The 16089-nt window shown below is 48.4% G+C and overlaps 1 protein-coding gene across 1 annotated transcript; it reads left to right on the top strand.

The window, feature by feature from the left end:
* The first annotated feature begins 707 nt into the window (after positions 1-707).
* LOC311528779 (homeobox protein NANOG-like) lies at positions 708-15708 on the top strand. The gene is made up of 4 exons (XM_084644199.1): positions 708-809; positions 11906-12180; positions 14282-14371; positions 14930-15708. The coding sequence occupies exons 1-4, from the start codon at positions 731-733 to the stop codon at positions 15290-15292; spliced, it is 807 nt and encodes a 268-aa protein (XP_084500325.1). The 5' UTR covers positions 708-730; the 3' UTR covers positions 15293-15708.
* The last annotated feature ends 381 nt before the right edge of the window (positions 15709-16089 follow it).

Below are 16089 nucleotides of genomic sequence, written 5' to 3'. Positions count from 1 at the left end.
CTGAGACAAAGATTTCAAATCACTTAACCAAGAATGAGCATATTATCCTCCCCATGTTACAAATAGGGAAACTGAGGCACAGGGCGGGGAAGTGACTTGCCAAGGTCACATGGTGTGTCAGTAGTACGGCTGAGAACAGAACCCAGGTCTCCTGACTCGGCTGCCGCTACATGAGGGATTTTCTGAATTTCTCCCACTACTGGTGTAAGGCCTTGCCTATGCTAGGAAATAGCATTCAACTGGTGCTGACCAGGAATTACCTTTAAATTGTGCTTCCGCTAAACCAGCTGCTGGCAACTAATTGCTGAAGGGGTGCTATGTCCGGGGCTAGGCAGGGCCTTGAACTGGAGCTAACTGCAGTGAGAGCACATGGGTAGACCAGCTTCTGGCATTTTTAACCACTGTACTGTCTCACCCTGCCTTGTTTACATTATGCTTGTCAAACATGTATGCACTTTTATTCTAGTCTAGGCAAGGCCAGAGGGGCCAGCTGTGAATTTATGGATCAGTGCTTTCTCAAAGGCGGGGCATGTGCTTGGCCCTACCTATACCCTTTATTACGAGAGGAGTTTCAGCAAAGCCAGGAAGAAAGAACAGCAATGGATAAGCAAAGCATCTTGAAAGATAATCTACTCGTTGTTTTATTTTAAAGGCAGAGCTGCTGCAAGGAAGTGTGAGAGGAATGCTCAATAAACACCAAACAATGACCAAGCATGGTTAGACAGAGATCATGAAAAGAAAAGAAAATGACCACTACAACACATACAGTGTCACTGAAAAGTGCCCTCCGGATAGCAAAGCTTTTCAAGGTAATGGTGTGAGCTCTTTCTGTTTTGGACTGTTGGGTTTCTGCATAGTCCAGATGGTTCAGATCCCTTTGTTTCTCTTCAGGAACTCCACACAAGAGGTTTGCTGGGGTCCTTAGTTCATGCCCAAACGTGAGGAGTTCCGGGGTACACTTTGTATTCTCATTGAGTGCTGTTCTATAAGCCATCCAAAGGAACGGGACATGCTGGTCCCAGGACCTTTCATGCTGTTCTACAATGGTAGCCAGGCCAACCTCCAGAACCTATTGATCATTGAGTGGTTAGGACACTAACTTAGACCTTAAAAGTCCTAGGTTCAATTCCTGGCTCTGCTTCAGACTTCCTCTGTGACCTCAGGCAACTCACTTAGCCTCTCTGTGCTTCAGTTCTCCATCTGTACAAAGGGGATAATAGCTGTGCCCTACCTCACAGAAGCATGGTGAGGATACAGGCATTAAATATCATGAAGCGCTTTGAGATCTACTGATGAAAAAGCACTGTCAAAGAGCTAAGTATTAGTCTTCCATATATTACTACTAATGAAAGGATCTCAAAGCACTTTACAAACATAGCTCAGACTCAGGTCCCCCACTCTACAGATGGGGAACATGAGGTGTAGGGAGGTGAATTCAAACTGACCCAGCAAGTCAGGGAATCAGACCCTGACCCCCAGAGTTTACAGACCTCTGTAACCATTCAACATTGCTGCCTCACAACATTCAATAAGGAACTACAGAGGTGAAGTGGCCTCCCAGCCCTTTGCTATGAATGCTTTATTTGTTCAGTTCAATACAAAGGTAAGTAAACAGGTTTGTTGCTGATTAACCACATCATTTGGGAACTTTTTCAAAGTACATTCCAAGGCTTTGGGCCTGCACTGGAGTTGAAGCCCAAACTGCTATTGTCATCAACAAGAGTGGCCTCTTTACGTGTGTTAGACAGGGACAGTGCATGTTTTTTCAGCCTCACCCAGCTCACGAATGGCTGAAGGGATTTTGTTCAATCCTTCAAAAAAATCTCCTGTCAGAAAGCAAGCCCAGAAAATATCAAGCCCCCCCCAGAAGAATGTTACTGGACAGCTGTGAGCATCTGAAAGGAGTAGAAAGGGTTTTGCAGCCATAGAGTAATTAACCATAACATCTAGCCACTGTCTGGCACCCACCCCAACAATGAAAAGCCTTCTGCCAATGCCTCGGTGACTTTAGCCCCTCTGTGCTTCAGTTTCTCTACCTATAAGGCTGGGATAATACTTCCAGCCATCTGAACCTTGGCAGTTTTGGGTCATAGAGATATTCATCTGAATATTTGCTCCGGGTAGGTCCCTTCCCCTTCCTGAATTTCATGTTGAGTTAGGGGTTTGAAGTAAACCTGAAATGCAGAGCAAAACTCGACTACCAGGGAGAATAACTCTGGACGATCCTAACGGAAATGCAGCATTAAATATTAATAATGTTCATGAGCTGTAATAAAAGTATGTCACCACTTCCCTCCGAGGCATAGAATTAGAGCCGCTCATCTCTCTGTGTTATAGGACCCGCACTGCTCATGGAGATTCTCCTTTAGCTGAAGTGTTTGGTTTGGAGCCTCTGTTTTTGTAGGAGGAGCTGAGTTCTGTTCCCTCTGTCTCTGTGATGACAGCAGCAGTTCACACTTACACATCACCTTTCCTTCAAAGATCTCAAAGCACTTTCTGAGCATTAACTCAATTAGCCCTCTCAGCCCATCTGGCAAGCAGGTCTGAATAATTAGAGCAGGGTGACATTTTTGTTACAGCCCCTGAAACTGGTCTGGTTTCAGGCTTTCTTCATAATAATAATAGTACTTTATGTGTCTAGCGTATTTTTTTCACTTCAAGCTGCTTTACAAACAATAACTAATCTGCTCAATGCAGTTACAAACTTCACCGTTTGGAGTGTCTTGGCTCAGTTTAGAGCTAGCCCTGGCCTGGCTGCAGTGATTTCGAGCTCAGTGCTCTGACTGAGTTTCAGACGAGCCAAAGTTCTGCATCACAGAAGTCAGAACCCAAAGCCCCGTGAATCTGGCCTAACTTGAAGCAAACTCAACCCCTAGGCCCACTGGGGACCAATCCTGGGCTCAATATCTAGCAAACCCGGGCATGGTTCAGATCAAACCCAGGCCTGGATCAGAACAAAGTTTGGCCCATTCTGAGCTGAACTTGTGCCCAGTTTGGAGTGAACCTGAACCCAGGCCTAGTGTTCAGCAAGCCAAAGTGTAGTGTTCAGTGAAACTGGTTCCAACTTGGTGAGATACTCGACTTAGATTTGTGGTTTTGCATTTAAACCATTGTGGGGATGGGGGGGAGCCTATTGTGTTACTTCCCCTTTGCCATTTGGTCCCCTTCTCCCTCCCTCCCCCACTGAGCTGACTCATTCTCTGCTCTGCTGGACTTTCTGCCTGTCCTGGCAGTTCCAGTTTCACTGGTGGTTCTAGTCCCAAAGGCAGCTCCTGTTTCCTCTCCCTTCTTACGTATCCGTAGTTTCTAGTACAGGCTGCTGGGCTGGTTTTCTACTGGCCTGTAGGCACTTTGCACTGAAGAACTTGGACATCTGAAGAAGTATCCGGAAACAAGGAGAGCCAGCACCAATGCCCAGATCGTCAAAGGTATTTAGGCTCCTAATTGGAAGGATCTGGGCCCAACTGACCGGCCAGCTCAACTCAGACCACCAGAAAGTGCTCTGAGGCTACAGACCCCATAGCTCTGGAGCCAATGTCTCAGGGTCTTGTCTAGTTTTACTGTGGGTTCAAATGAGTCTATTGATAAGTTTCAGAGTAGCAGCCGTGTTAGTCTGTATTTGCAAAAAGAACAGGAGGACTTGTGGCACCTTAGAGACTAACAAATTTATTTGAGCATAAGCTTTTGTGAGCTACAGCTCACTTCATCTGTAGCTCATGAAAGCTTATGCTCAAATAAATTTGTTAGTCTCTAAGGTGCCATAAGTCCTCCTTTTCTATTGATAAGGCTTCTAATACTTTCTTGGGGATATTTTTTCACAGTCTGCTATATGTTTTTTTCTTCCTTACCATACTGACAGTCAGTCTAACATTAACATCTAAATATTTCAGTGGCTAGTAGGTGTTTGTGTATGGATACAGACCATTGCCCTCAGCTGGATGGAATCAGAATTGCTCAGCTGTGTGACATAGGCCCTATACTTCTCAGAGAAAATTGGAGATTCTCCTCTAACTCAGGTAGCCTGAGGCTTGTTTTGCTTATATTTTGGTTTGGGGGCGGGGAGGGGGAGGAATGTGGATCTGGAGGATCTGAATTCTAGCTCTCAGAACTGTGTGAAGTTATTCTGGGGTGCAGCACCGTGACAATCATGATGTGACCCTCAAGGTGGATGTACAGCTGTTAAATTATGTTCAGCAGAGCCACGTTCTGGCTGCAGCATTTTGAATTTCCATCACTTTTGTGCATTTAAAATTTCAAGTGAAAACCTGCACCCAACATTTTTATGTGCGCTGCACTTCCCCCCCCCCCATTACGCTTCATTTTTAAGATTGCATTTATGTATTGCCCTAATTTAAGATTACATTTATTTATTGCATTTATTGCATTGTTTATTTTACGACTTACACACTGCACCGGGACAACATTTCAAACCACACGTACAATTTAATAAGTGTCAGAGTAAACAAACGACAACCCAACCATCAGTTTTTTACGAAAAGAAAAGGAGGACTTGGGGTTAGTCTCTAAGGTGCCACAAGTCCTCCTTTTCTTTTCGCGAATACAGACTAACACGGCTGCTACTCTGAAACTTGTCATTAGTTTTTTACATGCACTTTACTCTTGAGAGGGCGTGGGGAGCTGATGGCCTGTAGACTATGCCCTGGGGGATGAGAATCAGGCTGCAATGAAGCAGTAGAGGATGTAAATTCCAAACTTAATGAAAATCCCGGCTGTCAGGCCTCAGATATTCGTGGCGTCATTTCCAAAGGCACTGAGCACCCTTTACTTCCATGCTTGGCCCCTTTGAAAAGTTGATCACTAGGGATTGTCAGTTCTAGTGTCTCAGGTGATCTCAATTGTCTTGGAAGCAGTTGGGCAGAGAGCTGGGGCTGTCATCAGGGAGCCAGAACCCAAAACTTAAAGATGCAAAGACTGCAAATTGCATAGGAAGCTAGTGCAGTCTGTGGAGAACTGGAATAATGTGCTTTCTTCCATCAATGCCTCTAAACAAGCAGGCACTTGTATTCTTCTCCAGCTGTCGCTTGGAAGAGGTCTTCCAAGCATCATGTAAGAATCAGCTTTGGAGATGACAAAGGCCTGGATGACAGTGGCAAGATGGATGACAGAGGAAAGGCCTAAAAGAAGTGCTTCTCATCTCCAGTGCCACCTGGGAAGTCAGGAGCCTCCTTGACAAATGGTGGGCCAACCCCCTCCCTCTGGGGCAGGTATTGTTGCTGCTACCTTCCCGCATCGTACCTAACTTGTCTGGACTGAGCGGTCTCAGCCAAAGTGTTCTCACCCATGTCCCAGTTTCAGCCAGACTTTGGGAAAACAGAGCAACTGCACCATCCAGCTCTGATGAAGAGATGAACTTTGTACTGATGGCACCCCAGCTCTCACCATTCCCCACGTCCATGTGGCACAGGAGAGGTAAGGGAAGGCAGCCCACAGAGACCTGATGAGCAGTTACCCCACACAGACAATAATAGCGCTTTACTCTTACAGAGGGGTTTTCATAGAGAGATCTTGCAGCACATTACAAGAAGTAGCGTTGTCCCCATTTTATAGATGGGGAAACTGAGGCCGAATGATTCACCCCCAGGGCACACAGCAAGTCAGTGGTAGAGCAGTGATTAAAACCTTGGGCTTCTGACATCCAGCCATCTATGGGTCCTCGTCTTTGAAACATGACAATGCTTTGATTGACTCACTCACTAATGTTTGTAAAATGCTTTGAGATCCTCAGAAGATCAAGAGGATCTGAATACACTTTACAAACATTAGCGGCAGCTTCCCAATGCCCCTGTGGCTTAGATTAGTAGCATTATATCTTCCTACCTCTGGGGAAGACCAAAACAGAGAGGTGAAATGACCTGAACAAGCTCCCAGAGCAAATCACTGGCAGAACCACAAAAAGGAAGAAGGTCTCCTGACGTGCTGGTCTGTGGGTGAACTACAGGACTCTCTTGCCTGTGATTATTTCATGACTGCTTTTGTAGATGCTCATTCCCTTAGCCTCTGGGTGTGCAATATACTGGTAAATGAAATGCCATAATGCATTACATGAGGCTGGCCATAAGAGAGGACACAAGCTGCCCCTGTCCTTGGATCACCTCATCCAACCTTGAATAGTCCAGCAACAGTCTGCAGCCAAGAAAATGCTTAACTACACAGAAGTGTCTCTGAAGGAGAAAGAAAAGGAGGACTTGTGGCACCTTAGAGACTAACAAATTGTTAGTCTCTAAGGTGCCACAAGTACTCCTTTTCTTTTTGCGAATACAGACTAACACGGCTGCTACACTGAAATCTGAAGAAGTGACTACTACAGCCAGTGATCCCCTCCCTGCCCCTACAGCTCCCCATCCTGCCCCTCTCCCCGACAGGTTGTATCTCTAGCTCCCAGCACAATGATACCAAAAAAATGCCTCATTCATTCATATGTGAGCGGAGAGCATATGTGGAGAGCGGCCTGCTCTACAAAATTGGATCTGGGGCCTGACATGAACTTCCCCTAAGTTGAGGGCTTCAGTTTAGCACCTGGCACTGGCAGACGGGCCTGGCCCCTTCCTGGCACTTCTCAGCTGGCCCCATCAAATTCCTATCAAATTGGAAATTTTATTTGAAAGAAGAAAAAAACATCCCAATGGGTTCCAGCCCCTTGGGCCTGATTCACTGTTGTCCTGCCACCTGCGTTGTCACTTCCCCCAGCGCAGAGGGTATTGAGGGCCACCATTCTGCCTTGGTAGCATTTTATCCTGCACTGGTGTCATTGTGTCTACAAACTGCAGGACAGCCGGGAATCAAGCCCTCTGCTTGCAAAACCCCTTTGGAATGGGCTTTGGTGTGCCCCATTATAGAGCTGTGGGCCAGGGGTGAAGTTCACCTCCAGAACCAAATGCCCATGGATTTGGAAGTAGGGAGGAGGGTTGGCTGGGGCTGTGAGCATTTCTCCTCTATGGCCTCCTTTCTGGGATGATTTTTACACACATAGGGCTTGAGCCAGAACCCAGTGGAGTCAGTAGGAGGCTTTACCTTGACTTCCCTGGGCTATGGACCCATGCAAGGGTGGACTGTAGAATGCCAGGAATTCAGGGAGACATTTTTTAATCCTGATGCCACCATGTGTCACTTTCCTCCCCCACCCCCTCCTTCTCTCACACCGTCCCCTCCCCACCAATCAACCCTCTTTAACATGACAATGTGTACTGAAGACCTGGCTGATGCAGGATATTGTACTCCTTAGAAGGGAACTGCTAGCTATAAAGGTAGACTTTCTAGGGCACCCTCATCCTGGGTGGTGAGCTTCAGTCCTTGAGTGAGGTGCTGTCTACTGGGAGGTGGGGGTGGGGAGCACCCAGGGGGGAGCACCCCTTCAAACCAAACCCACATGAGTGCTCACTTGGCTGTGCCCCCTTACCAGCCTTACCCAAGTGGGACTGGCATGGGCTACGGGGAGTTTTACTGGAACTCAGCAGGGGGTACAGAACCTGCTATATCATGCCCGGGAAGGGGAGCAGAAGCAGCTGGTGATGCCCAGTTTCCAGTGGAGGAAAGCCAGAACTCAGGTAAGCCATCAAAGTTAAGTCATAGGACTGAGATTCAGGACACCTGGGTGCCAATCCTAGATCTGTCATTGACTCAGTGAGTGACCTTGGGAAAATCACTTCCACTCTTTGTGCCTCTCTTTCCCCTTTATAAAATGTGGATATGAGCCTAATTCATTCAGACTTACAAAACATTTTTTTATCCTCAGGTATAAGCACTGTAAAGGCAAAGTATCCTTGTCTATCTGTAACACCTTATCCTGGCAGGTGAATGGCCAAGGGGGGCAGGGGATGATCAGGCCTCACTTAAACCAGAGCTGTCATATTTATGGAGAGAGGCAAAATCCATGTTTGGTCCATGGGCCGGAGCATGCATTTAGTGTTCTGTACACCCATCACCCACAGCACAGCTCCCTGTGCTGGCAATGGGGGCATTGCAAAGATGACAGCCTTTACACAGTGATTGAATGTGTCATTATCATTGTTATACTTGTTCAAGTCTCATTCAGTATCACAGTGGGAGGATGGGGAATCCTGTTAGGATCCACTACTGCTTCTGCCCTCTGTTTCTCTCCTTTCCCCGTCTTCCTTTCTCTGCTTGTCTCTTTCTGTTTTCCCCTGTCTTCTCTCTCCATTTCTTTCAATTCAGCAGCTTCCAATTCCCACCCCATGGGCTTCACTCCTACCTCCTTCCCATCCCATCTGTTCAAATGTTCATCAGTGAAATAGTTAATGCAGACAGGTCTTTGCCTAGTGCTATCCTTACACTCTAGAGTCAATGCCCCAGTGAGATTAATGGGAATTTGGGGGTGGGGATTACACCTCTCTTGAGTCATTGTAAAAATCAGCATTGTTGTTTCAGGCTATCTACAGGCAAGGGGTTACATCAGTACACAGTGGGCTCTCATTTTGTACGTTAACTTCCTGACCATAAGGACTAGAGACGTACCCTTTGTTTTAAATGAAATCTTAGATTCTTTATGCTCCATGGGCCACAAATACATCAGGCAGGCTGGGTGTTTCCCCCCACTCCACCCCAGGGGAGAGTTTGGATGTAGAGCTTTGAACTTGGACTCAAAGGTCTGCAGAGATGAAGAGCTGTCAAGACCTGGGCCTGTCTCAGTTTTTAGTGTGAGGGTTTGTTTAGCTGCCATTCATGCTTCTTGCTGACTCTCCTGTTCCTCCTCCTAGTCCTCCTAACCCTTCAGTCACTGGCTAGTTCCCCGTCAGGGCTTGGGAGGCGAGTTGGGTAGCAGATGCTAGTCTAGGTACTGAGGTGCGTCTATTACTGTGTGGAATTAGGAGCTTTTCTTTGAATGGAGTTATGCCTTTTCTCCAAGCTGACTGAAATCCCTTCTAACCCCACACCCATGTCCCACTGGCCGCCTGGACATACCCTCCTCACCTAACCTACCTTCACCATTGCTGCAAACTCACAGATCCCCCCCCCCAGACATGCAGAGCCCAAGCCCCACTCACCATCCTGCAGCCCCTCTCCAGCCACCCTTGTATGCAGGTCTCACATGGGCCAGTTCCCCAATGGGTCTGTAGTAAACCTGCCCTGCTCTCCCCACCCCCCACCCCCACATGAGCACCGACTCCTTCCCTACCCCCACCCCAGACCAGCATTCCTTATGCAGCCTGCCTCCTTGCAGCCACAACTTCTCCCTATCCTGCACCACCCAGCTCCCCACAGCCAGGAACCTGCCCCACTCTCCCCTCCCTCCCCCCCCCGGGGGCCCTCACAACCCAGGCTCCCCACTCTCAGTTCTTAGGGCCAGGAAGCGGCAGTTAGGAGGCAAGTCAAGCAGAAGCAGAGGGGGTCAAGAAAGGGAGGGAGGTAACATGGAGAGCACGTCTGTGGGGAGGGGAATCAGCACTCGGTGAGTGGGGCCTGCTGGAATAGCTGGTGGAGGTGGGGGTCTGGGGAAAGGACAACGAGGTAGGCTGGCATTCTCAGGGGAAGGCGATGGCTGGGCAGGGCTGGAGCTGGCCGTGGAGAGGGCTGGGGTCTAAAGAGAGTGCTAGCTGGGGCATGTTATAGCTGTTCGATTATCTCTAGACTTTTCTGTGGCGCTGCTCCCTGTAGTCCCTGGGCACTTCACTGACATCAATGAATGTACCCTCGCCCCTGCGAGGAGGGTAGGTGTGATTACCTCCATTTGCACCTGTGCAAAACCTTAACCTCCATCTCAGCTGGTGGCGTTTTACATGGGTGCAAATGACTACCCAAGGTGCCAGATGTAAGTCACACAGCGCAAGCCTGGGGCTCTGCTCAGAATATAACCCACAGCTGAATTTCAAGTGTCTTTTTTAACCACACAACCATTTTTCCTCTCAGCTGGGGAGGGATTGGTAGCAGGGAGGAGCCAGTGACCTGCACAAGAGATCAGTAGCTTACATGGGGGAGATGGAGCATTAGGATTTCCCAAAGTACCTCTTGATGCAGACTCTTTGGGGCAGGTGCTTGGGACCAAGGATGGGTTAGGATGGTCTCTAAAGATCTAAGGGGGTAATTCCCTTATTGGCCCTGAAACTGTCCTCCCCACAAGTGGATGTTAACTCTCCCCTCTCCCTATGGGCAGACAGGTGAGAAGTTGGGGGGGGTCAGGGAAAGGGAAGAAATTGTCCAAGGGCATTTGGCCAGGCTTGCAAACCAATACACCCTTCCTGGCCCCCACTGCTGCCCGCATCCACACGTGCCAGACACCTAGGGGAGAGCTATCTGTGTAATCTCACTTGTTAACATTTTCCTATTCATGCTGCCTCAATGGCTTTGCATGTTGGCGGCTTTTGTCTGGACTAACAGCCCAGATTGCTTAGGAAGCTTTTTCTTTAGATCTCAATCTTGGCTTTGTCCTTCAGGCAGAGACCCCCTTAGGATATTTCCCAGGACAAGCTGGAAGGGTCTTTGCGGGTTCCTCTATCCTCTTGAATACTGTCTCTGGAGTGAGTGGCGCTCCCCAACCTGTCTCTGTGTCCTCTGTCTGTGCCTTTTCTCCTCCTGTAAACTCTCATCAGCACAATATTCTATTCTAGTTCTCATGTGCTTTGCAAAGGGTAGCGGCAGCCTAGTGGTTAGAGCAGTGGGCTGTGAGTCCGGCAACCTGCGTTCTTGTCCTGACTGACTCACTGGGTTGTTCTGGTTATCACTTTACATCGGTGGTGATAATACCTACCTCCCTCCCTCCCAACAGTGGGATGGGGAGGGTTAATTTGCCAGTGTTTGTGAAGTGCATTGAGATCCTTGGGTAGAAGGAGCAGAAAGTAACACTACTGGTGAGAGACAGTTTGGTCCAGTGGCTGGAGCACAGGACTAAGGGATCAAAGCCTAAACTTTCACTTGTGACTGGTCATGCTGAGTGCCCCAATTTTTGGGTGCCCAACCTGAGACCTCTTAAAGGGGCCTGATTTTCAGAGAGTGCTGAGCACATGTGGGCTTTGAGCACCAGGCCCCTTTAAGGTGTCTCAGACTGGGGACCCCAAATCAAGCCTCAAAATTGACCAGACTTAAGCCCAAGAGTCCAGTGCACAGATTCGCTGTGTGCCCATGGGCGAGTGATTCACCTCTGCACCCCAGCTTGTCCATCTGTCAAAGGGGTGTAATTATGCTTGTCCTGTGCAGAACTGCTCCTCTATGTGACAGAGGCCCTGTACCACTAACAGCAAACATTCTCCTTTAGCTCAAGTGCTGAGCGTCTGTGCTGTCGGAGCAAAAGGATTTGATAGCGATCCTGGCTGCCAGTGTCAAGTTAGTGGCCAGATTAGGCTGTGTAGTGACAACCTTAACATATAATTATAGCGCTTTTCATCCCTAGGTCCCAAAGTGCTCTGCAAAAGGACAAGCTATAGAGGATTTGGAGATGTAGGGATGAACTGTCCATCCAGGTTTCAGAGTAGCAGCCGTGTTAGCCTGTTTTCGCAAAAAGAACAGGAGGACTTGTGGCACCTTAGAGACTAACAAATTTATTTGAGCATGAGCTTTCGTGAGCTACAGCTCACTTCATCAGATGCAACTGTAGCTCACGAAAGCTTATGCTCAAATAAATTTGTTAGTCTCTAAGGTGCCACAAGTATTCCTGTTCTTTTTGCCCATCCAGGGTGTCACCGTGAGGCTTAATCTGGCCACTTGCAACTTCACACTGGCATCAGGGATACATATCAGATTCTTTTGCTACAAAGGCGCAGATCCTCAGAGCTTGCGCTAAAGGAGAATCTCCTTTGCTGCTAGCAGTATATGGCCTATGTCACACAGATAAGCAGTTCTGATCTCACCCAGCAGAGGGCTCTGCATGTGTGTGTGTGTGTGTGTATTTACACACATGTGGGTTCATTACAGCATATATCCCCTTTGTCTTTAGATCTCTCCCCTGCTTCCTCCAGCTCTGGGAATTTCAGCCACTTCACACCAGATTCGGCCACCAGCCCCAAGACAGAATCCTCGTCCCCCCAGCCTGCGTCCAAGCCCCAGAAGAATGGGAAGGAAAGAGAGGGAGGGATGAAGAAGGCCAAGATCCGTACAGCCTTCTCCAAGGAGCAGCTGCAAACCCTGCATCAGCGGTTCCAGAACCAGAAATACCTCAGCCCCCAGCAGATCCGGGAACTGGCTGCAGTCCTGGGGCTCACTTACAAGCAGGTGAATAGTGAGGGCATAGAGTTGTCTGCCTTGTAATGGCTGGGCTGCACCTGAACGTCACTTACTGCAAGAGGAGTTGTGGAATAAAGGTGGGGGTTGATTAGCACAGAACAGTGGCAAAGGTGCTAGATGACAATATTAGTATTTATGTCCTATATTTTTCCTTAGAGCAAGTACAGGACATGGCTGTGACAGAGCAAGCTCCATACACACACATATAACTGTCCCCCTCCCGCTCCCAAATGTGCCTCAGTCCTGCCCCAGAAAAACCCTTCTTGGAGGGAAAATTTCAGCAGGAAGACAGTGTTGCCTAGTGGACACTGGACTCAGACTCAAAGAGACCTGGGTTCTTTTTCAGCTCTGCCATTGGCCTGCTGGGTGACCTTGAGCAAGTCACGTCCCTTCTCTGTGCTTCAGTTTCCCCATGTGTAAAATGGGGATAATGACACATCCATGGATGGAATGTGCTAAAACCCAGTCAGTCCTTGGCACCTCTGTTGAGACTCACGATGAGGGGACCAGCTACTGCCGGTGTTGCCAACTCCTGAGATTTTACTGTGAATCTGCCAGTAGTTGCTGATTTTCCTGAAGACCTTGAGTCACGAAAACATGAGAAGCTCAGCTTTCATTTTTTTTTTTAAAAAAAAGTTTCTAGATCTCCTGGTTTCAGGGAAAAGCTTGAAAATGTGACCCTCTGAAGGCTCCAACATCAGGAGGCAAAGCGAGCGAGCAAAAGAGAGACCTTTTGTTCAAATCTGGCTTAAAAAATCACAACTCTCATGATATTCAGGGCCTGATTCGTGATTTTTGAATGCCAGGAGTTGGCAGTGCCGTGACGCCATGGTCTGTGGTGTGGTTGAGCAGTAAGTGGGTCACCATAGTTCCCTGCACTTTATGCTCTGCATCAGTTCCCAGTCCTCTGCTGGGTGCAGTTCCAGGCACTGGTGAATTTCCCCATAAGACGCTGAGTGGCCTGGCATGGATTAGTTCACAAATAATTTCCTCCCCACCCCCTCCCCAGTGCCCCCATGCAGCACCTGCAGTAAGCTGGGACGCTGCTGTGAGCTCTCCCCAGGGCTGAACTCCTCCCACCAACCTGTCTTCCCGCACCCATGCAATGCGCTTGACACAAGGCCTCATGCAGGTACGGCAAGCCCCCCACACAACTGCCATCCCTGCAGATTTATGAGCATCACTTGTGCCACCGCTGCAATGCCTGAGATGAAATCGATAGCCCAGGTCCAGCTGAACTGGTGCCGTCTATAATGGTCTCTCCCGAGAGTGGATGAGAAGCCACAAGCATTGTAGCTGCTATGGTTCAGCCATTCTTCCTAACCCTATCCCACAATGCAGTGCTTATGGAGATTATCCTAATGAAAGTGCTGGGCACTCTGGGCTTGGTGCCTCAGATATCCCAGGATGCACTGGGATAACAAACACAAACACACACCCCACCTACCCACCCCCCAAACCGGTTTTGTCAGAAACAGGACAAGTGAGACAACCAGCTATTTGCTGCAATCAACATCCTTGCAGCACTCCCTATTAGTGCAGACACAGCCCTGGGGGAGTGCGCTTTGGAATCTGCCCCCGTCAGGGATCTTGATTTTGAGGACTGATAGGATGCTGGGCAGGCCTTCTGCCCTCCCTGCACCCCCGCAAACACACATTTCCTTAATTTTGGCCTGTAATCAGGAGGGATTTAATCCATTCTATGGGTGGGACTGTAGAGACCATGTTGAGTTTGATTTGTGCCAGTTTTTGGCCACACTCATTCATTTGTCACAGCTGTAATGCGCCTAAATGTCACAATGATGGGCACAATGTGGACAATGTAGGTGCTGGGGACAGAGATCCACTGACACAATTTGCATAGGCCACTAAACAGGCATCTGATGTTGAACTGGGGCCAGACTTTAACCAGCAACCACTCAGATGCTTTATACTCCACTCCCTGATTCCCTGAGCCCTCCAGTCACTCCACCCCTTACCCAAGAGTCTCATTGTAATTGGTGAGTCAGAGGTGAAAAATGTCTTAGCCCATTCCATATTCCCCCCTGACTATCCATTCCCCCGGGAACCTTCTGACCCCTCACGGCAGGTTAAGACCTGGTTCCAGAACCGAAGGATGAAGCTGAAGAGATGCCAGAAGCACAACTTGTGGTCGGAGCGGGCTCAGTGCCTCACTCAGGTAAGGGCATTCCACACAAAGGGGACCAAGACCATTGGTCCAGAAAGCCCAGTGTCCTGCCTTCTCCCACAGCCCAGTGGTATATTCCCTCTGCTATCCCATTTCCTGCTGTACTGGATCAGTACCATGGTCCAGCTAGTTTGGTAACCTGCCTCTGCCATCCCCAGTCATGCCGAAGATCCATCCTGCCTGCCTTCTGCTGTTCTGGTCTGTTTAGCCCACTGACGTGCCTCCTGCCCTAAGGCAAAAATGGTAGATAGTTTGGTGTCCCCCAGCCAAGCAGGGCAATGGTCCAGCTTTTGTTAGTAGCTCTCCTCCTGTTCTACTGGATCAAGCCAGCGGTGAGTCTGGTCTCATGCCCAGTTGTGAGAGTGGCCTCACATCTCCCATATCACCTCATATCAGATCTATGAAGTACATTTCTTCTTGTTCCTCCCCACCTCCTCGTGTCCCATGGATACGCCTGAAAGCAAAAGGATAGATATAGCCCTTCTACATTTTAGCCCGGTGAATGCCAGTAGAGATGCAATTGGTTTTGATTCCTGTTCTCTCTTTCAGACCGGGTTCCAGCCCAGCGGGTACCTGGAAGTGCACCCCAAATTCCACCAGAGCTATCCGATCAGCGCAGCTGGAAACATCCAAGCTGTGGGCAACCCCCGTCAGAACTACTCAGCAGGGCAGAACCCATATGCATTCATAGCCAATGAGGAGGGGGGGGTCTTCGGCAAAGGTGGGGCCACCTGTAGCGTCCAACAGACAGTGGGATTCATTGCCCAGCACAAAGTAGACTTTTATCATGGCTTCCCTGGGACCATGGAATACACTGGCGCAAAGACAGGAGATGGCTATAGCTTCCACCATGCCTCAGCCACTGTGGCACCGTTTCCGGGCACTGCTGGCCACCATCTGTACCACCCCTAAGCAGGGTTAATGCAGAGAGCCCAAAGCAATTGTTACTGAATCTCTTCCTTTCCCTGCATCTCTCACGCTGTCTCCTACTTAGGGTAATTACACAACTCTGTCCCTATCTTACATTCAGACACATGGGCTCACTCACACCCACCCAAACTCTCATGCAGTTACTAACAAAATAAATAACACACATCCATGCACAAACATGTAGGTGTACCCATACATTTACCCTACAGTGAAACTGGGTATCTTTCTAAAAAAATATGATCTGGCTCCATCACAACATATGGGCTTGCTACAAGAATCACTAGGTGAAATTCTCTGGCCTGTGGTATGCAGGAGGACAGATTAGTTGATCATATTAGTGCCTTCTGGCCTTTTAATCTATGACCCTATTTAGGCTGTTTACACTAAACCTTGCCGTGTCTAGTGTTGATGAAGTCTAGAGATCCAAGGTGCTTTTAATATTGCAAATAAAATAAAAGGTGATTTTTCTTCTCCCATAAAATATTTCTATTTCTCTTTATTTAACACATTGGACAAACTGCAGGACACTGCAATATGTGAAAACACAGAACCACCATGTAAGAAATAGAAAAGCATGGCTAACATTGCATTAGTACTGATTTGTATTACAGTGGTGCTGTAAGGAGCTTCCCACCAATGCTAACACCAGTTCAGAAGTTTGCAATGCTAGAAACCATGCTACTGGTGGCTGGTACCATTTTCGGGGCAGGCCTGCTCTGAGCAATATTAGATGACACTGGGGCCAGTTTAAGAAGCATGGTTCCATACCTAGAGTACTA

Source organism: Lepidochelys olivacea (assembly GCF_965140295.1).
Source record: "Lepidochelys olivacea isolate rLepOli2 genome assembly, chromosome: 1".
NCBI classification, from domain to species: Eukaryota; Metazoa; Chordata; order Testudines; family Cheloniidae; genus Lepidochelys; species Lepidochelys olivacea.
The sequence above is the reverse complement of the archived record's forward strand: the minus strand, read 5'-3'. Positions and strand labels throughout refer to the sequence as shown.

Excerpts from the sequence above, each read along its gene's own strand:
- LOC311528779 (XM_084644199.1), top strand. The coding sequence starts at position 731 with ATGAAAAGAAAAGAAAATGACCACTACAACACATACAGTGTCACTGAA. Across the intron at positions 810-11,905 it reads GGATAGCAAAGCTTTTCAAG|ATCTCTCCCCTGCTTCCTCC; the intron begins GTAATGGTGTGA and ends CTTTGTCTTTAG. Across the intron at positions 12,181-14,281 it reads TGGGGCTCACTTACAAGCAG|GTTAAGACCTGGTTCCAGAA; the intron begins GTGAATAGTGAG and ends CCCTCACGGCAG.